Consider the following 20,174-nt stretch of genomic DNA (forward strand, 5'->3'; position numbering starts at 1 on the left):
TAAGTTGTTTAGTACCTACTAGTATAAGTAATAAATAAGAAATACACGGTACGAGTAGATTGTAGTGTGTCATCTGATTTATCAATGTGTTATCGTATGCGTATCGCGGGTGCAAACAAAGTTCGATTTAAAAAGCATTTGATTAGTAAGTGAGACTTCTGTACTTGTACTCTATAGACTGTGACGCAAACAGGGAATCAGAAAAACACTAGCCAGTATGAGAGCGTGACGAAGGTAAGCCATTAAGAAAAAATTAAACAAGAAGAATTGCAAGAGTTTATAATTATGAATCTTTATTCATCCGTAAATATAGTCTGGTTAACGAAAGCTGAACCTAGCAAAAGACGGCAAATTAAAAAAATTCATAAATTGTTCACCATTTACCAATACCATTACCAACTAAAGTAGGAATAAACAATTTCGATACTTTTCTTATTTTTTTTTTGTTAATTCCGTACCGGTTATGTAGGCAATGGTTTTGCTTTTTCAATTCTATACAATTATTTATTACACAATTCTTGTACACACGTTATTGAGACATGAGTTACAAATAACTCAGCAAACAGTAAAAAGTGTTATTTCTAATTGTTACTTCAACATAGATACAAAGGGATCATATTATCATAGCCTAGTAGTCTAGGCTATGATAATATGATCCCTTTGTATAGTGAGTATTGATGGGGTAACAAAATATACATACAGTTCAAGAACAATATTTAATGAAAACAACTGCACAGCTGAGGTGGGCATAAAAATAAAAGTTATAAAGGAAAATAAACAGACTTTATCGCTTTAATCAAGAGCTGATTCTATCATTTCTATTTCTATAGAATCGTCTGAACTACAACTGGAAGTGTCATGGTGCACAATTATGAGCAATAGTTCTAGCTCTTCTATCATCTATATCTTCTATGAAAGCACACTTCAAAAAAATGTACGACTCTTGTTTACGTCAGGCAGACATTAACATGAAAAAATGGAATTCATTTACCAATCTGCGGTTATTATATTAATATGATCTGTAAGCATTATGTTCCGATTGTAAGGAATGCTTTTCGTTCAATGATTCTGTTTTATTCATTGAAAAAGGAAGGGAAAAAATTAAAATCCTAAAAATGTTTTAGTTGGCGTGTATTCTTTGGTAGTAACAATTAGTGTGTCGTGCATAAATATTTATTGCACTCCAATGATATGGTTTTATTTGAAATTATATTCTTCTCCCGCGCCGTACGTGTATTTCTCTGGTAGTGTGTAGTCGGCAGGATCGTAGCCGGATACTTCACCTTTATTTTCATCACCTTCCCTAAAAATCACAAGATTAGCGGTTCTCTAATTTTTTTAGCACAGGATGCCGACTAGGAATCCTCCAAAGTAAAAAAATCAAAGCGACGAGTGCAGCTGAGATGCTGCTCAGAATATTGGGTTCAATCAAGAACCCTAAGCATTGTGCAGGGCAGGGTGTATCACTTACTATCAGGTGCACTCCTGCTCGACTCCTTACTATTTCTCTTAAAAAAATATTTGCAGCAAAAACAAATTGCATCGGTTCAATAAAGAGCTATGAAGCAGCTCCTAACATAACACTAATACTACTACCTTTTTAAATAGTTACCAATCATTAAAAGATTCACCAGCTTTATTATGAATATATTCTATCGTCATTAATTTTAAGTTTTGTTTAATATTGTAGACAGTATTATCACTGTCCATAGTACCTTATCTCTTCATGATCGTTTTCCTTTCTTCGTGGTTTCTCTTCTTGTTCGTCGGTATCTTCTCTTTCAAACTCACGATGAGGTTTAGCTGTAAAAAATAAGAGTTCACATATAAACCCATATTATACAAGCATGTATAAGCCTCACTACTTTCAAGGTTGGTGTCTGAGTTGTGAGGCGTCGAATAACAGAACAGTGCATTGATGCGTTTTAGAAGAAATGTTGTAATGTCGTCACAGACAGGGCTTATCAAGTTATTTCAGTGTAATATTATATCTATGCACAGTGAAAGTCAATGGAGGTCTTTGCTCAGCAATAGAACATCTTGGAAAATGACGACGTAAATAATTACCTTTCCTCTCCTTCGGATGGCTGTGAGCACCGGCCTGCTCCTCCTCCTCATGCCCGAAGGAGTCCTGCTTCTCGAACTCGTAGTTGTCACCTGCTTTCTTGTGGTACGAGTCGAAGTGTTGATAACCTTTCTTGCCTCCTCCAGATTTCTTCCTAGAGTAACCGATCTCGCCGTCTCCTTCATGCTCATAAGATTTATGGTAGTCTTCTTCCGGCTATGTAGTGAATAGTGAACGTTAAAACATTAATAATTACCAAGTCTATGACGTATATTAACAGGCCCGTTGATTTGATCTGCTGAATCTGTTTAATTCTAGCAATAATTTTGATTACTGATTACTATAAACTGATTATTATTATATAAGTCTTGCAAGTTTGGTTCAATATGAATAAGACAGTTACTGTCTTATTCATAATGACTTATCGGAGATTTAAAACATCGCTAATATACGCTTGTTAAAAAATAGTATTCATAATCGCATATTAGAGCTAAAACATTATCTCTTCGATAAAGCTGACGTGACTTATAGTAGCTAGGACCCTTCTATAAACCTATTTTATGCTCTCGAACGCAAAAAAACATGGCCGACACCAATCAGCTGTTCGTTAAATAATGTAATAAATAACCCGCTCAAAGTTGTTGGATAAGCCAAATGTAATAAAGGTGAATCGCCACGCGTGACTTTGAGCGGGATAGCTTTCGTCTAAAACAAAACAACCCAAGCGGACAGACACGCGTGGCCAGACAACCTAAATAATTACATTAAGTAAGCTGTTTATAATATTAAGTTTTATTTTGTTGAGGGCTTGGCACTGACTTCAAAGTTATCAATATTTAGCACATACAAATAAAAGTATTTTATTAATAGTAAAAGGTTTACATAAGAGGTGTATTAAATTAATTTTAAGTTATTTGATACTTTTCAGTTTTTGAAGTCGATTTTTTTAAACGTAGATTATTTTTTTGACATCGACTTTTGACAACTGACAAACCATTGACATTGAAAAGATGTCTGTTTCCATTGACAGTTTCTCATTAAATTAGTTAATTTTTTTATATACGAAATGGCAACATTGCGTACTATAGAGACGTATTAGTTAAGGGAGATTTATCTAACGAATATGAATAAGGAATTTTATCGAACGTTCAATAGGCTTAAAACACGTTTTAACTAATATAGCTTTATACCTTCTAAAAGCGTTTTATTATGAATAAGGCAGTAAATAGTTAATCAGTATTAAATTTTTTAAGGACTTTGAAAACGAAAATAGGGACAATATTTAAAGAGGAGTATTTGGTAATGCCATCATACAGAAAGATACCAACATCTAAGACGAATACCACCTGCAATGGATTTGAATAATTTTGTTACAAAAAATACATTTATATTTTTAACCGACTTTAAAAGAGGAGGAGGTTCTCAATTCGTCGGTACTTTTTTATGCTTGTTACCTCAGAACTTTCGGCTGGGTTAACCGATTTTAATAATTATTTTTTTATTTGAAAGCTGGTCCTTGCGTGTGGTCCCATTGTAATATGGTCTAGATCTGACAATGGCATCCATGAGAAAACCATAAAAGTCTTGAATTTGCTATAAGTATGTGCGCGACAAATTACGAGTAACTCAATATCGCTGCAACTGATTTCGATGATTCTTTTTTTACTGAAAAGTATATAAACTTCAAAGATAGTTTGGTTAGGTTCTGATGATGCGATTCATGACAAAGTAACGGAACTCTTCAGTGCTTAGGTGCCAATTAACGATCCTCGGCCGAATCTTTTATATGCTATCCGAATATTTGTCATCTACCGTAACGTCGTTATGGTCAAGTAATAATTGTCGTAGTCAAATATGATGATCCATGGAACACCTTAATCACTTATAGTAGGGGTGCGATCTGTGGCAGAATTTCGTACTGTCTGTAATCAAATTGCAATGCGCTTACATTCATTGCAGCATTGCAAAATTTTGTAGATCTACACATATTTAGACAAACTATTAGTTAGTGTACTTCAGAATCACTAAAAATAACAAAATAAGAAAAAAACAGCTGACTTCAAAAACATTATTCCAAAACAATAGATATAATATTATGCACTAAAAAGTGTAAAAATTATAGCCTATTTTTATATAATCTAATTAATTAATATAATTCAAGATACGATTATTGTTATTTTTGGAGTCGGTGTTAGCCAAGGTAGGTGTGTAACTAAATACATTGATATAGGTGGGATGTGCTTAAGTCGCACGCGCGACGTAAGGAGGCGAGAGGCGAGAGCGAGTCTGTAGCGTTTTTATATTTTTTTTGTGCATAATGTTATATTTATTGTTTTTTTTTGTTCAAATTTTTATGGCGTAATGTCTCAGTAATAAATAAAAATGATTCTATCCGAAATGACTACCTTCGTCGTTTAATAAATAAATTCGTCGCGGACAAAGAATATATAATAGTACAAGTAATGTGGATTTTAATCTATCTGAGCAATAACCTATGGACTTACGTGATGTTTCCATGAGAATTATAGTCACCGCTTTTTCTAGAAATGCCTCTGACTTAATGTCGGCATGTTTATTATAGTATTATGTCTCATGCTAGGTTAGTAGCTATACTTATTAGCCACAATTATTGTTTCGTTGCCTAGTAGTCCGGTCAATTTAGACATTCGAAGTTACATAAAGTCCCAACAAGCTGAATTTCTGTGAAGTTGTTCAAAACATAATTACAAACAATGTCTAGAAGTTCCCCATCATTCCACTGTAAGGAAAAAATTTAATTCAAGGTCAAAGGTCAAAAAAATGAGTTTTTCGCGATTTTCAGCAAAACGGTACGTTTTATCATAATCATCAACAACTTTTATAACTTTTAGAATCGTTATATCTCAGAAACGGTGGCTCGTAAGAAAAAAAGTATTGATACATTTTTTATAGATAATTTTATGATCTACAATTTTTGTCTGAGGTACTTTTATGATAAAACTTACCGTTTTGCTGAAAATCGCGAAAAACTCATTTTTTTGACCTTTGACCCTGAATTAAATTTTTTCCTTACAGGGGAATGATGGGGAACTTCCAGACATTGTTTATAATTATGTTTTGAACAACTTCACAAAAATTCAGCTTGTTGGGACTTTATGTAACTTCACTCTCATTTTTTGGTCTAAATTGACCGGACCGGCTTAGTGAGGCAGCACCGTGAACACATCTTAAGAATATTAAATAAATATTATATAATAGAGAGCTTTTCATTTAGGAGGGATAATCACTAACCCTTGCATAAATCTTAGCTTATTTCGCTTTTTAAGATAAGATAAGATTTAAAAAAATAATAGTTCTACATAAATGTGGAAACTTTTAAGCAGCCTTCATTAGTTTTAATTATTTCACAAGTTATAATTGTAAGCTAGCTGTAAGTATCTCAAATGTTAAAAAATAAATAAAATTTTCGGAAATAAAAAAATCATTGAGTTTTGTTCCTTAACCTCAAGCTATCGGACTTCAATTTAAAACTCACATCTGTCTATTCCATAATTAAAATCGAAATATTACTAAGATGGGACACTTGCAATGCACCTAGTCAGGCAATCCACGAAGACATCAAGATTCTATGTTTAGACTCTAGACCATCTTCTCATTTCAGCTTTGAGAACCAGTTGGATTCCCATGATCTTGGATATCTGAAGATAGGACACCACTGAGAATATATGAATCTCAACATGAAGTACATTTTGGAAGAATAAAAACACTGATTAACAGCTTACTTACTGCAGTAGATCTGACAGGTCGCACGAAGGTGCCCACAGACACGCTATCATCAGCCAACATTAAGTCCTGAAGAGCCAACGGAACGGCCACAGCCGCGTGTAGGATACATAGCGACAACAGTCTTAAATCTTTCATGTCGCTATTTTATGAAACACTAAAACAGTGAAAAGTTATATATACCTTAGGTTATTACTGGTAAGATCTCCAAGAGGTTTCTTAATTTTATTTCACATAAAATCTCGTCACAATGTAATTTCGTACAATAAAACAAGACATTAATCAGTTTTATATAACGTAGGTGTCACTTGTGATATAAATGCAATACCTACAGCTCCAATTATACTTGACATATTATTTATCATTCTTGTAGTATCTAAGCTAACTGATTATTAAATTATCTTTTGTTAACACTACAAATGGCCGCAAGCAGAGAAACCTTCAATTACTCGGTTAGCAAATAACTCTCAAAAAAGTATACTTACAAAAGCTGTCAGTTTCGAGCGATCAACTAACTTCACTCTACACTCGTTGTATTTTATATAACAGTGGGTTGCGATGAATGTTACAACACGCCTCCCTTACTCTTTCAAATCACAGCTTGATTGATTCTTACGCCTTCGATGCTGTACTTTTAATAAGTCTTTGAATTTTACAATACCGTTTTGTGATTGATACAATATTGCTACACGTGCATATTGGTTTGGCGGTTTCGGTCTATTGTACTTTATGTTGTTATTGGGTTAATGTTAGGTTAGTTTGTGTCAAGTAGGTAGGACACTTTCTAACGCAGTAGGATTATGTTTTAAAGTAGGTACAGAAAGGAATAGCTATACTCCACCTGTGTTAAAAGGCATAAAAGGCATTTATTTTCTCAAAATTGTTTCTTATAGAATTCTTTTTGATGTCATTATTTATTTATGTTATTAACAAACGCGAAGTAAAGTAATACTAACTTTTTGTCTTTATCTTACCTTTGTCACTGCAGAATTATATGCCAGTAATTTTAATTTTTTTGGAACTCTAACGCTCCGTCCAATCTGGTTTGGGAGCCTGTTCAAATAGTTTTATCATATAAGTAGACCTCGATCTTGTAGTTTCCTTTTCATAAGGCAATTTTTTATAATATATGACTCAAACTTATGCATAGGCAAGTCAAGAATACTTGTGGCAATGTATTAAATAGGTAGATACCGCTTAAATGAATCACCAACTTTGAGGAGCCCAAGATTTGGAACGGCGAGCTTATGTCTATTTCTGGTGTTAAAGCTATGTATTTCATATTTTTTAGAATAATAGAAGGATGCTCTGTAAACACATATTATAATACATCGTAAAATGTTCCTACTGGGATGGTGCCGTTATTATTTCTCTAAATAATTTTCTCTGTGAGTCACGCGGTCTGAATACGGCACGAATTCCACTTGTTTGCAATACAAAAATTGTTTCAAACACACACACACTGACAAAGAGATGACAATGATTCACAGGTTACAATCATTCACTACAACAATAAATATCAAGATTCAAATGCAAGATACGGTAACAATGCGTTTGAAGGTTCAATACAATTCATAATTTTTACGAACAACACAAAACAACATAAATTACACAATATATTTTACGATGAACTACATGATCAATAAGCTACAGTTATTAGACTGATGTAAACATTGAGGAAATTACAAGGATCATAGGATCCTAGGGTAAGGGACCCTCCTACAATCAGGGTTGCCAAAAGAGTTAGATATTCTTGATAACTATATATTATGATATATTATGTATGTATACTGGTCACATAGTTAAGTGAATCTTCTAGAAACTGTCATAACCATAATGTTATACACCTGGAAAATAAACATAAGCTTACTGTGCCTACATCTTACTACTCAGCTACATCGAGTTAATAAGTATTTTGTGAGAGAGTGTATAGGTATGCTTTTATAACAAGATCCCAGAAACGGTTCAAAATAAATGTATCACGAAATTCAAAAGAATTGTTAAAAACATTTGGAATATGGAAAAGGTTACCTTTTCCATACATAACATCGTGGACGAGTAAAAAAATAAGGACTCCGTGTCTCCTTACATAACAGTGAAGCACCAAAACAAGCTGGTAAACAGGTAAATACATAGCCCCACGCACACACTTACACTAATTTAAGCCGATCGGCCGCCATTATGAGATTTGCCATCGTCTGACAGTTCAGTTTGCGTCGCAATAAAATATTTTAAAAATGACGTCGTGCGTTGTGAAAAAGTGTAAAAACGATACTATTAAAGTATTTGTGGCCTAACATAAATGATATTCTTAATGAAAACACAGATAGTAGGTATATTGATTTGGGAGGAAACGCCCTTAGGCTATTAAATTATAAATTGTATATATTATTGTATGATATAACATTGTAATTACGATATTTTATACAAAAAAACAAACGACTTTAAAAACCCTATTCAAAAAAAATATAGACCTGGGTTGATAATTTTTGAAACCAAAAAAAGTAATAGTAGGATTAAACCTATTGGAAAAGGACGAGAATTTATTAACAAAAATTAAAGGATATTTTTGCTATTACGAAATTACAGCTTTGAATTCTCTATGAAATGCAGTTTGATGGGCATAAATTTGCCGAACATTTACAATTGTAATTTATATTTCTTTATACACCATCGGAAAGTAAAGATTACAACAAATAGGAAGCACACAAACATTTTGAAAAAAGTTTACGTAAGTACCCAGATATCATAAAAAAGATTCGGCTGAGTATCGTTAATTTTCTCCTAAGAATTTAAGAGTTCCTTACTTTGTCATTGATCCCATAATCGGAACCTTATCAAACTCTCAACAAACCACCTTTAAAGCACTTTCCAATAAAAAAAGAATCATCGAAATCGGTTGGCGCGATATGAGTTATTTGTAAATTTGTCTTATAGGAAATTTAAGACTTTTGTGGTTTTCTCATGGATGTCATCGTCAGATTTGAACCACACGAGAAGTACCAGCTTTCAAATAAAAAAAGAATTATCAAAATTGGATCACCCAGTCGAAAGTTCCGAGGTAACAAAACATACCGACGATTTGAGAACCTCCTCCTTTTTTAAACTCGGTTAAAAAGAAACAAGCCCGTTGTGTTTATTGCGCCCGTTCTTCTCAGGCATACTCTTTCAGTGGGTAGTTTTTGAGTTTCCATAAGTGATTTCATATCCTATTTTGGATATGAAAAGATATTTGAATTTTAATTTGTTAAAACGTTCATTGAATGCTTAGCAATTAGAGAAAATTGCCTTCCGCTTACCGTTGGATAAATATTTTCTATTATATTATTGTCGGTCAATTGAATTGCTTTCGTTGTGCTTATTCAGGCGAGATAATATCTGCGGTCCAGAATTTATATTAATTTAACGTTTTTATACTTAAAATAAAATACATAATAATTATGTATGTTAACTCAGAACTTATTTTATGAATAGGTACAAATACCGGTTTAGTCGAGTTTGTAAGTCTTTGTGGGGTAAGTACATAAAAAAGGGCAAACGCTGTTTTTAAATTAAATTATTTATTTATATTAAATAAAAACATGTAAAGTGCCTACAGGTAGAAGCAGTACAATGTAGCGTCAATAAAATTACTAGACTGCTGACAAAATTTAAGGTACATGACTAAATAAAACAGGTACAGAGAAAAAGCTTCATACAACAATGTAAATATGTATGTATAAATAACAATGAAACTATGTTTGCTAGAAGCGCAGGTCCGGCCACATATGGAGTATTGCTGTCTGGCGCACCCCAGTATCATCTCGATCCATTTGACCGCGTGCAACGCAGAGCAGCTCGAAGTGTCGGGGACCCGGTGCTCTGTGAACGGCTGGATAACTTGGCGTTGTATCTAGAAATCGCTTCATTGTGTGTCTTCTACCGCATTTATCATGGGGAGTGTTCCGAAGAGATGTTTCACCTGATCCCTGCCGCCGAATTCCATCTTCGCACGACACGCCACAAGTTTGGATATTATCCCTACCATCTGGATGTGTGGTGGTCCTCCACAGTGCGGTTTTCAAGGAGCTTACTTCCACGTACTACAAAGCTGTGGAATGAACTTCCTTGTGCGGTGTTTCCGGGACGATACGACATGGGTACCTTCAAAAAAAGCGCGTACACCTTCCTTCAAGGCCGGCAACGCTCCTGTGATTCCTCTGTACGCTCGCTTGTCTTCCTTTTCCATAAAAATAAGTGCCAATTTTTGATGATCGGCCAGTCATTCTAATTCTTACACTACTTGTTGAAATTGAATGAAATTTGAAATACCGTTTTAATAATATATATATAAAATATATATAAAACGGTATATATAATAAAAATATATTTTTTTCCAATGTCTTACTGAAAATGGGCTTCTAATTTTATCCACAACCTCAGTTATGGGGAGTCGAAACAAAAACATCAAATAACGCAATATTTGAGCTTAAAATGAAATTGGTCAAACTATTACTTCTTATACTACAAATATATATTTTTACTCAGCTGATTATCATAACCAGAGATTGTGATTTATGGCGCTTAGGTAAATTGTACTTCAGCCGTGGGAGGCTCTTTTGCACAGGAAGCCGGATAGATTATGGGTACTACAACTCGCCTATTTCTGCCGTGAAGCAGTCATGTGTTAACATTACTGTTTCCGTCTGAAGGGCGCCGTAGCTAGTGAAATTACTGGGCAAATAAGATTTAACATCATATTTCTCACGGTGATTAACTCATTCAAACCTCAAAATAATTATTAATATAAGGAGTGATGTTTAGAGGACGTCTAAAGTTAATTGGGTGCGATTTATGAATCGTATAATTTTATTTTAAGTCTTGTTTTAGATTATCGATCTAGCCAATAGTCTAGGGGAAAAAAATGTTGCTCTAATCATGCAGGCCAACGACCTAGGCAGAACAAGTTTGTACAATACAGGGGGTATTATCTGTGTCTTTACTAAGTTGCAGTTGTAATAGGTATTAAACAAATGTTTATCTGCCAAATTACTCAGTCCCCCATCCCATTAATTAAAAATTTCTGACGAAAGACACATTGCTTTGAAGGAAATACATTATTAAAACCTATCAAAATTTTAATAATCTTAAAATTTTTATATTTATATTACATTATTTTTTTGAATTAATACGAATGATGATTTAAAATAAAATTAGTAGATTCACACACTTTCACTTTGTCGAATTTGACTCATTATTACAGATAAAAGCACCATCAATCAGCGTTGTCACCATTGTCAAAGTGCATTATCTGCTGCGTGCGAGAACCTTTCGTCAACAGCTCAGCATCTCATCGCCACAGGTGATCAACCTTTGGGTTTTTCAAGAATCCTGAGCGGCACTGCATTGTAATGGGTGGGGCGTACCAATATGCATCTTCTGAACTGCTCGTCTCGTCCCTTACTTTCATAAAAAAAAATCGCAATTAGATAAATTCTTACGTGCATTAGCCACGCCTATGGCATTTAAATATATTTTGAATGCGTGCCCTTAACACGTACCCATAATACCTACCTGTAAAGGTGACTCATCCAATTGCGGTGTTCTAAGCTCCTTTAACAATAATCGTGATATGAGTAACCATCAGTTCAACGCATTGCTCGCCTTGTCACTTTTTACTCGACAATACTACTGACAGAACTAACAACATTATTATATTTATAAATAAAACAAATGATATATCGAAATTATTTTATTGCAGCCGTCAAAATGTTTCTTAGTGAGGTTTCTCATGTAAAGGGAATGCGGTGTACACTGCCAGGTACCTGTGGTCTCTGGAGAGTGACTGTCGCGCGGATCTCTTGTCTTCTAACATACTTGATTCTTTACCGCCCGACACCTCCTTAATGGTGTTCGCCTCTACTTCATAATGGTACTCCCACTCTTTATGAAGATTTAGCGATTGTAGAATTCGCGACCTAAAATATTTAACAACATCATAAAATATCTTTCCCGTGGGGATTGTCTACAGCACGTCATCCATGTCCAACAACCTGGAATGAACTTAATTGTGCAACGTTGTCAGGTGGATCACACATGGATACCTTCAAAGTGGGATTCCTCTGGTGCGGCAAGGGAGCGTGGGCGGCGGTGAGTAATGGACATCAAGTGATTCTATGAAATAGTCAGTAGTTTGACTGTTTGAAATTTTACTATTAAAAATACATTTTTTTCAGTCTTTCACGCCAAAGTGTGAAATAAGGTTCCTATGCATAATAAGCTTGGAAAGGAGACAACTCTCTCCTCCAGTGGGAGGCTCCTACCAGTGGGAGGCTCCTTTGCACAGGATGCCGGCTAGATTATGGGTACCACAACGGCGCCTATTTCTGCCGTGAAGCAGTAATGTGTAAGCATTACTGTGTTTCGGTCTAAAGGGCGCCGTAGCTAGTGAAATTACTGGGCAAATGAGACTTAACATCTTGTCTCAAGGTGACGAGCGCAGTTGTAGTGCCGCTCAGAATTTTTGGGGGTTTCAAGAATCCTGAGCGGCACTGCATTGTAATGGGCAGGGCGTATCAATTACTATCAGCTGAAAGTCCTGCTCGTCTTGTCCCTTATTTTCATTAAAAAAAAAATAATCAAAGCTGTGCAGATTCTGCTGCAAAGTCGATGAAGACCCCATACACATCCTTCTGGAATAGCCATTGCCAGAATCAGGGTGGGGTGTCATAAAATACCTTCACTCAAAGCAAAGGACTTGGCTGCCTGGAACCTCTGAGGATCCTACGCTTCTTAAAAGGAACAGGTTTTGAGTATACAATTTAAATCCCGGCACACGTTTCCTAGTCAGTAGGTTCGATTTTTCCACAGCTCATTGTTTTTTTTATATATAGGAAGTCGAGGGTAAGCGCGCTTGCGCAAGCAGGGGGCACAATAGATCCTTGTATTAAAGTGCATCTAAATCCCATAATCATAAAAAAGTTTCCTATAGATTTGAGACAGCTAACTCTAAATAATTTTCATTTATATGACCGTAATATTGTTAGTGGTATACTCACTGGAGGTATAGGAAATTTGTGAACGATGTTGGTCGGTGACTGAACTATCTATAACTACTGATCTATATCCATCTATTATATAGTTAATATTATAGTTGTAGTCTTTCTAATTCACAAAATATTCCGAACTAATTGAAAACTAGCGAGAAATTGTAATTGAACAGTACAAGTGGTAATATAAATATATTAAAACGAACCCTGAAATAATAAAACTCAAGTGCTATCTAACGGGTGCTTAGTCAGTGCAAAGGAATTTTGGTTATTTTACCCCTACTATGATCAGTGTTCATCAGCCGTCAAAGGGTAACCATGTGGCTTCCTTGCTCATACATCATTTTATTAATGAGCGGTGGTGGGCTAATCCGACTGACTTTATGGAGGGAGAAGCTTACAGAGTATCGCTGGTGACGTCAAAGCGCAGCACTGGTATCCCAACGTCGGCGCCACGCTGCAGCGAGTGTTTCGCTAACATCTGCGCTATTTCATCAGGTTTAGTTGAGTTGGGTGCTATCATTAGAATCACCTGTAGTAAAGATATTAAGTTTATTCAAATATTGCTACTGTGGTAAGAATCATACTCTGGGGGTCGATACGGTTAATCCTAAAAAAAAAAATTTGATGAATAACGGTTACTGTAAAATTTGGAATGGCGTTATGAAGCATGATAGCCACATTTAATTTGCTATATAATTGTATTCAAAATGAATTATAGTTTTGTAATGAGTAATAATATCCTTCGTACTAATTATATGTGTAAAAAAGGAATACATATTCATATACAATATATTCGCTGGTCGAGTGCTCCAAGGCAAAAAAACGACGAAAAACCACATATTTCTTTACAACCGATGGCGATGACGGCATACTGACACAAAGATGAATTTATAAGAGCTACAAGTAGCTCAGATTGTCGGATATTAAGAGACATTTAAGGATTCTGTTGTTCTAAAGAATGAATGATACTTTAAACAGGCTTCAAGAGAAAAAATGTTTAAAAAATGGAGAGTGTGTTGTACAGTGATATGAATCCAGCGAGATTTATTACGAGTCATTCTGTTGACGTCAAAAGTGGAAAAATAATTAATTTAAAACTTAATACAGATGTTAAGGTGAAGTGAAAACCTTCGGTTTTCAAATAAGTTTTTTTCATAATATAAAATAAAAATGATATTATGTAATTATAACTAAATAAATAATAAACTGAAATACGTTCTATTGTGCTACTATCCCACGTGGTTCACGATGGTCCTACACGTTACACTACCAAGTATTCTCGACTTACTTGCAGAACGGTATGAACTTTGTATTTGTCATGGATACCGGGCGCGCGCAGGCAGTGCGCTGTGAGCAGCATCAGTTTTTTGGTGCGGGCACACTTGATGCACTGGGCCCATTTCTCCAGCAGAAAAGCATCCCAGGGGCATACGGCTGTGTTGAGGGCCAGTCCACGAACCTTGCCCCATCTCTTAGCCTCTTGCTGTTCGGCTAACATCGAATGACCTTCGGCATTCATAATATATAATGACGTCAAGTAATTATAATGTATTATAAAAAAGCGCGTACTCCTTGCTTAAAGGCCGGCATCGCTCCTGTGATTCCTCTGGTGTTGCAAGAGATTGTGGGCGGTACTGATCACTTAACACTAGGTGACCCGTACGCTCGTTTGTCCTTCTATTCAATAAAATAAAAATTCATGAAAATCGAGTTGATATCAAGCTGGGTCCAGACCATAGACTTAGAATGTACTAATGCGTAGACGATCTGACAGCCCATAATGAGTAGCCAATTTAGATTTAGTTTCATAAATAATACAATATCTTAATCTTTACTCTAGTATGCCTATTGAGGTGACACGTTATTTCTTTCTCTGAAGAATATTATTTCAGTTCAGATCGGACAATTTGTAGTCGTCGAAAATGTTTTTTTTTAATGTAACATACAGGTTACTGCAACTGATAAGTTATAAAATCATGTTCTTAACTTTTCTAACAAATCACAGGAGTGTTGCCGAACTTTGAGGTGGGTGAACGCATTTTGATTCTTTGCCGTTGCGTTGTTGTTGATTGCATCAGTTCAATTCCACCAGCGTACATCACGTCACAATGCGAAATTTCACCCACATTATGTTGTCGTCTGGCATTCTTCAACCACACGTAATGCGAGGAATGTCTTGCCTCGCACAGCAACTTTGGGAATCAATTAATGGTTGCAGTTTTCCTGAACCGATACGACTCAGGGACTTTCAAACACCTTTCAAGCACACTCCCACCGTAAAGGCTGGCAGCGTATCGTAGGTCAGGGTCAAACCCCTACTTCCCATCACGTGAGTGCCTCTTGCCCGTTTTCCCCGTCTTATGTAAAAAAAAAAACATTAGTTAGTCTGCAAACGGAACATTAAATATTTCATATCTAAGTAGATCGTAACCTTGAGCCAGCGATCGTGCAACATAGTCCTCGAACAGTATGTTCTGCGACGGGAGCGGCGGCGTGATCCCAGGCCAGGCCACCCGCGCGTGCTCCTTCACAAATCTGATGATTCTGGCCAAATCTGACGGTCTGGCCCGCCGGACTCGGATTTTCTCTTCATTACTGTTTCCTTGAATCTACAATTCGAAATAGTAGAGTGCAGGGTTATTACAGAGAAGAAGCGACCATAAAAAGTATTAATAAGTAAAAAAAACTATTATCGCCTATTTTGATGATTTTCAGATTTTCTACTTCTGTACAGACTCAGTATTGTAGTAGAGAATTTAATAAACAACTTACAGCCTGTTTTGATGTTGTAGATGACTTCGCTTTGTCAGCAAAGTAGCGATAGACTCCATATGCTGCGGGCTTACCTAACCCCTCCCTGGAGCTCTCCAGCAGTTTCATCCACCGCACAGCTATTGACATGACGTTGGAGGTTTAGATTTTGCTAGAAATTTGGTTTTTTCCTACCGGCTAATCATTTTGGCGGTTGTTTTACTTGGAGCATTTTATTTTATTTCCAAAATATCTAGTTTCGGTGACATTTTGACGGTGTTTGACACCTATATGGTTTTTTATTGGACTGACGTATTAGGAATTACATTTGACTTGAAGGATTTATGGACAAATTCTCTTTAGCTTGTCGTATACGTTAATAATTTATCCCATTTTCGTTTAGTTACGTCTGTTCTGATAATGATCTTTAATCTTAGAGAAAATGCTTGCTGAAATTCACGAATGAAAGAGTAATACAAATTCACATAATATTATAAGAAATTATAATTTTGTTGTTTTTTAGCTTTAAGGTTTAATGTTGATTGGAGTTGGCACTTTGATTATTTTAAAATATGCATTGTTTGGGTCCACAACTTAAGTCTATACCTAACTTTAAGAAAAAGACCATAAGTTCATTAGGCTAACAACTAGGCCTAAAATAAGGATGTTAAATGTAGATAATTATCCCCAGTTTCACCACCATTTCGTTGGTCCACGTGGTTACGGAGCATCTACAACATGTATGTTTAATGTAGTTTTCCAAGAGAGATACAATTTAAGTTATCTGCCACAACTCACTTCAGTCGTGTACTTTAAAAAATAAAGCCTGCTGTTATCATTTAGTCTTCTTTCAGATCTCAGGCATATATTATCGTGTAGGTGATAGTTTTTTACGTTCAATAAGTGATTTTCCTTTTGAATTAAACAATATAATTTCGAATTTCAATTATCATAGAGAGAGGAAGTATATTGGGAATATGACGGCTTTGAAGTCCATCCGTCAGAAGTCAACATCAAAACAAAAATATTCAGTTAAATATAAATACAATTTTTTTATAGAAAATGCTTAAATAAATAAAAAATAAAATGAATTGCATGCGGCTATTGTGCTTTAGAGCACCACTCAAATTATCATCCTATGCAAGGAAGACTGAGTGGAACCTGCAGAATATCAGGTACAGAAGAACATCACCATGCAAGTTGACCTCGCCGCCGAAGGGCACGGTAAGAAATATATTGCAATTATGATTAAAATACTATTTAAAATTGGTGTCCATGTAGAAAGGAACAGTCTTCTCCACTTAAAGTTTCATATTCACGTTGCATTCCATTCCATGATGAGGAGCATTAGTAAAGTTACCAGACATCCCAATTTTAACCCACCCATTAGCCCAATATTAGACAGTCAAACTTATCGGATATTACGCGACGTACTATTAAGAGTGCTTGGTAACTATCTTTCATTTACTTTCCAACTGTTAATAAATGTATGTATGTAGTATTAATATTTGAGAATTGTTAACAATCATATGTGATTGCAGTGTTTCGACATCCGCAACTTGGAGTTAGTCCAAGGCACCAACGCTCACGGTAAGGCCATCCGCTCGTTCCTGTACAACCACTACTGGCCTCGCGAGCCCAGCATCGTGTCCCTGTGGATGAGCCCCAACAGCCCTTACCTAGACCTCCTCACCGACAAATATTCCTATTCAGGTAGGCCAAAATAATCTGCGTGCAATAAGAATACGATGAAAGTTTGTTAAATAGATACATATTATTTTTCTCAGCTATTAATCCTGTATTCTTCGCACTTATTGAGTGATGTACGGTAACCAGAACAGCACAATACTATTAAGACATGTCATCGTTCTGAGAGCTTCAATGTGAGGCAGCCGCCGTCCGCAATCCAATTGTTGGAAGGTGCTGGCTGGGCGATGGATAGCGCATGTCTAACTACCGACACGGTGCATATCATTCTGATGGCGCCTGGACTGAACATTTAAATAAAACAATACTATTTCGCTAATGATACACTCATGTACAAATATTATTTTAGTATATTTTTAATAAATAAATTTACGTAAGTACCTATGTCTTTTCTGAATACCTATGTCTGGGGCAGAAATTAAACTGAACACCATCGTCATCATAACTATCGCAGTCTAGTTTATGTAGTGGGTGAGTCCGTGCTTCATGATTCACTTAAGAACATTATTTTGCGCTTAAAGAATGATGGGAAATTAAACATCAAAGTGAGAGTCTAAATCTTTAAATAATTAATTATTTCTATATGAATGACACTTAAGAATATCAAAATCATAAAAAGTAAAATACACAATGACAATTCACTTACGTATTTATATTAATACTAGCTGACCCGACCGACGTTGTTGTGTACATAAAAAATAAAATACTGATTTTTTATGAATTTGTCAAATTTTTCATAACATCAAGAATTATTTCGTAAAATATGCTTCCTGTTGTTATAATGAAATTGTTTCGCAGCAAAACAGTCAAACCGTGCGTCAATAAATTCTCTCATAGGAAATATGTCCATACAAAACAAATATTGGAATTAAAAATAATTATGGATCTCAAATCGAAATAAAAACTATCCTATCTCTCAAGTTGGACTAAACTGCACTCGATGAAGTAATCCCCATTAAAATCCGTTCATTAGTTTAGGAGTCCATCGAGACAAACAACGTGTCATGTAATTTATATATATTAAGATAAAACAATCTTAAGCGGTTCACTCACACACTAAGGTGTACTTTCGATGTTTAAGTGACGCTACCAGCAGTTATTGGTTGACTTATCCGCTGAAATATTGTGCTTACTACTTACTTTTAGAATCGGTTTCTTTTTAGTTACAGATTTCTAATTGACGTTATATTTCAACGTTATATCAATCGGGGTGTCTGAACACGTTGCATCTATCGACAGGTGAACGTATTTTGGCGTACGAGTACATACCGCGCACCAAGGAACGGAAGTTGGTAGGGCTGTGTGTGTGCAACAAGGTGTACCCGTGGATGGTGGAGGAGTTGGAGCAGTGGGGACACAGTACTAGCACGACCCCGGAGCGGCACCGGATCTACTTCATCGCCCACTGCATCAGAAGTCCGAGCTTGTTTCAGAAGTATAAAGTCGAGTATATTTACGATGTACGAGTATGTCTACTATTTTTGTTAGATAAGCTTGTTTATTTACAAAATTAACCGCTTTGTGACATTGAAGAACCAGCTAAACATTGAAAAAAATTACAGTGGTCAGATCCAAAGGTTTCTTAACACGAAAAGATGGTATGATCAGCTGGATCTGAATTAGCGATGATAGAATTATTGTTGATGATAAACAGTAGTCGGGGAGATCACGTTTTTTCCTTATTTACTCGTTTTAATGAGAATTGATATAAATTGATAAGCAAAGTAAAAGTTAATTTATTTATAGCTCTGAGCCAATCGTTATTTATATTGGCAGGTTGAAGTGTTGGGAACCGCAGCTGAAGTAACCGGCCAAGGAGTTGGGACGATACTCCTGCAAACAGTATTGAAAGAAGCCAAGGAGCAACGGCATCCACTTGTACAAGTCATCGCAGTGAGCCAGTATGGGTGCGAAATCTAATTTGTTATTATTTAAGGATTCCTTTCAAAGATTTTTTTATTTTTATCAAACAAAGGATTTGCATTTTACGTTAATAAAAATACTAGGACTTTAGAAATATTATTGAGATCTCTGCATTTCGTGAATAAGAGAGGCGTAGCCGGAACCAATATATCACAAAACCTCTTCGATGATCACCGAGCGTCTCTGCTGCAGTTCTAATACATATACACATAGTATATGTATTAGAACGGAACATTATTTTATTTTTAAATATTTACTGTTATTTCTTTATTATGATAACATATTTAACTCGAATGTTACAGAGCAAAAATCTGCGAGAAAGTGGGCATGAAGCAGGATTGGTCAATGAAATACTCAGATTTCATTGATGACGGCGGGGTGAAAGTATTTTATCCAAGGAGTCCTCACAACAACGTGTACATCTACACCAAATACTTCGATCCCAAACTTGGAGGAGAGCTTCCTTGTTTACCTCCATTTTAACTTACGACTTCAACAGTGACCAAAGTGAATTTTTTGAAACACTTTAAAAATAAAATGTTTTTTTACTGCTTTGAATATGGTTTGGTATTGTATTGGCAACTAGCAAACTCGACAGAAATGTCCTGCAATAACGAACGTTACGTCATAAAGATCATAATACTACAAAGAACTCATAATCATTGGAGGTTACAATTTTTGGGTTATAAAATACGATGTAAAATAAAAAAAATGTTATAATAAGAAAACTTCTTTGAATTAAGTCGCAGCGCTTAGTATTAACTTATCGATGAAATAAAATTCAAGTTGGTGCCAATTAAAAATGTACCCACATCAACATGACGCACATACTTGATTATAATAATTAACTACGATTTCATTTGGTCGTGGTTGAAGGAGCGCAGTGAAGCTTAGAGGTCACGGTTTGGGTTCTAACGAGCCGGCCGGGCCGCCTG

The 20,174-nt window shown here is 35.5% G+C and overlaps 3 protein-coding genes across 4 annotated transcripts; 1 reads left to right on the forward strand and 2 right to left on the reverse strand.

The window, feature by feature from the left end:
* Nucleotides 1-1,114: 1,114 nt before the first annotated feature.
* LOC126977097 (ABC transporter F family member 4-like) lies at nt 1,115-6,403 on the reverse strand. 2 transcript variants are annotated; one of them, XM_050825793.1, is made up of 5 exons: nt 6,313-6,403; nt 5,831-5,984; nt 2,068-2,281; nt 1,716-1,803; nt 1,115-1,303 (listed from the first exon to the last, which is right to left on the reverse strand). In XM_050825793.1, the coding sequence occupies exons 2-5, from the start codon at nt 5,963-5,965 to the stop codon at nt 1,198-1,200; spliced, it is 543 nt and encodes a 180-aa protein (XP_050681750.1). In that variant the 5' UTR covers nt 5,966-5,984; nt 6,313-6,403; the 3' UTR covers nt 1,115-1,197. The 2 variants fall into 2 exon arrangements, with proteins under 2 accessions (XP_050681750.1, XP_050681748.1); XM_050825791.1 differs by lacking the exon at nt 6,313-6,403 and adding an exon at nt 6,160-6,252.
* A 5,140-nt stretch (nt 6,404-11,543) lies between these two features.
* Nucleotides 11,544-15,904, reverse strand: LOC126977093 (uncharacterized). The gene is made up of 5 exons (XM_050825788.1): nt 15,631-15,904; nt 15,290-15,467; nt 14,147-14,364; nt 13,257-13,387; nt 11,544-11,784 (listed from the first exon to the last, which is right to left on the reverse strand). Exons 1-5 carry the CDS (start codon nt 15,757-15,759, stop codon nt 11,583-11,585), a joined length of 858 nt encoding a protein of 285 aa, XP_050681745.1. The 5' UTR covers nt 15,760-15,904; the 3' UTR covers nt 11,544-11,582.
* Nucleotides 15,905-16,614: 710 nt separating this feature from the next.
* On the forward strand, nt 16,615-19,797 carry LOC126977095 (uncharacterized). The gene is made up of 5 exons (XM_050825789.1): nt 16,615-16,833; nt 17,151-17,322; nt 18,556-18,776; nt 19,093-19,223; nt 19,542-19,797. The coding sequence occupies exons 1-5, from the start codon at nt 16,696-16,698 to the stop codon at nt 19,720-19,722; spliced, it is 843 nt and encodes a 280-aa protein (XP_050681746.1). The 5' UTR covers nt 16,615-16,695; the 3' UTR covers nt 19,723-19,797.
* The last annotated feature ends 377 nt before the right edge of the window (nt 19,798-20,174 follow it).

The sequence above is a fragment of the Leptidea sinapis genome, chromosome 43 (assembly GCF_905404315.1).
Source record: "Leptidea sinapis chromosome 43, ilLepSina1.1, whole genome shotgun sequence".
Classification (NCBI taxonomy): domain Eukaryota; kingdom Metazoa; phylum Arthropoda; class Insecta; order Lepidoptera; family Pieridae; genus Leptidea; species Leptidea sinapis.

Coding starts and splice junctions, on each gene's coding strand:
- LOC126977097 (XM_050825793.1), bottom strand. CDS start 5,965: ATGAAAGATTTAAGACTGTTGTCGCTATGTATCCTACACGCGGCTGTG. Junction 1,804..2,067: donor CCATCCGAAGGAGAGGAAAG/GTAATTATTTAC, acceptor TATTTTTTACAG/CTAAACCTCATCGTGAGTTT. Junction 1,304..1,715: donor AACGATCATGAAGAGATAAG/GTACTATGGACA, acceptor TGTGATTTTTAG/GGAAGGTGATGAAAATAAAG.
- LOC126977093 (XM_050825788.1), bottom strand. CDS start 15,759: ATGTCAATAGCTGTGCGGTGGATGAAACTGCTGGAGAGCTCCAGGGAG. Junction 14,365..15,289: donor TGCACGATCGCTGGCTCAAG/GTTACGATCTAC, acceptor TGAATGCCGAAG/GTCATTCGATGTTAGCCGAA. Junction 13,388..14,146: donor AAGTTCATACCGTTCTGCAA/GTAAGTCGAGAA, acceptor TCTTTACTACAG/GTGATTCTAATGATAGCACC.
- LOC126977095 (XM_050825789.1), top strand. CDS start 16,696: ATGAATTGCATGCGGCTATTGTGCTTTAGAGCACCACTCAAATTATCA. Junction 18,777..19,092: donor AAGTCGAGTATATTTACGAT/GTACGAGTATGT, acceptor TTATATTGGCAG/GTTGAAGTGTTGGGAACCGC. Junction 19,224..19,541: donor ATCGCAGTGAGCCAGTATGG/GTGCGAAATCTA, acceptor CGAATGTTACAG/AGCAAAAATCTGCGAGAAAG.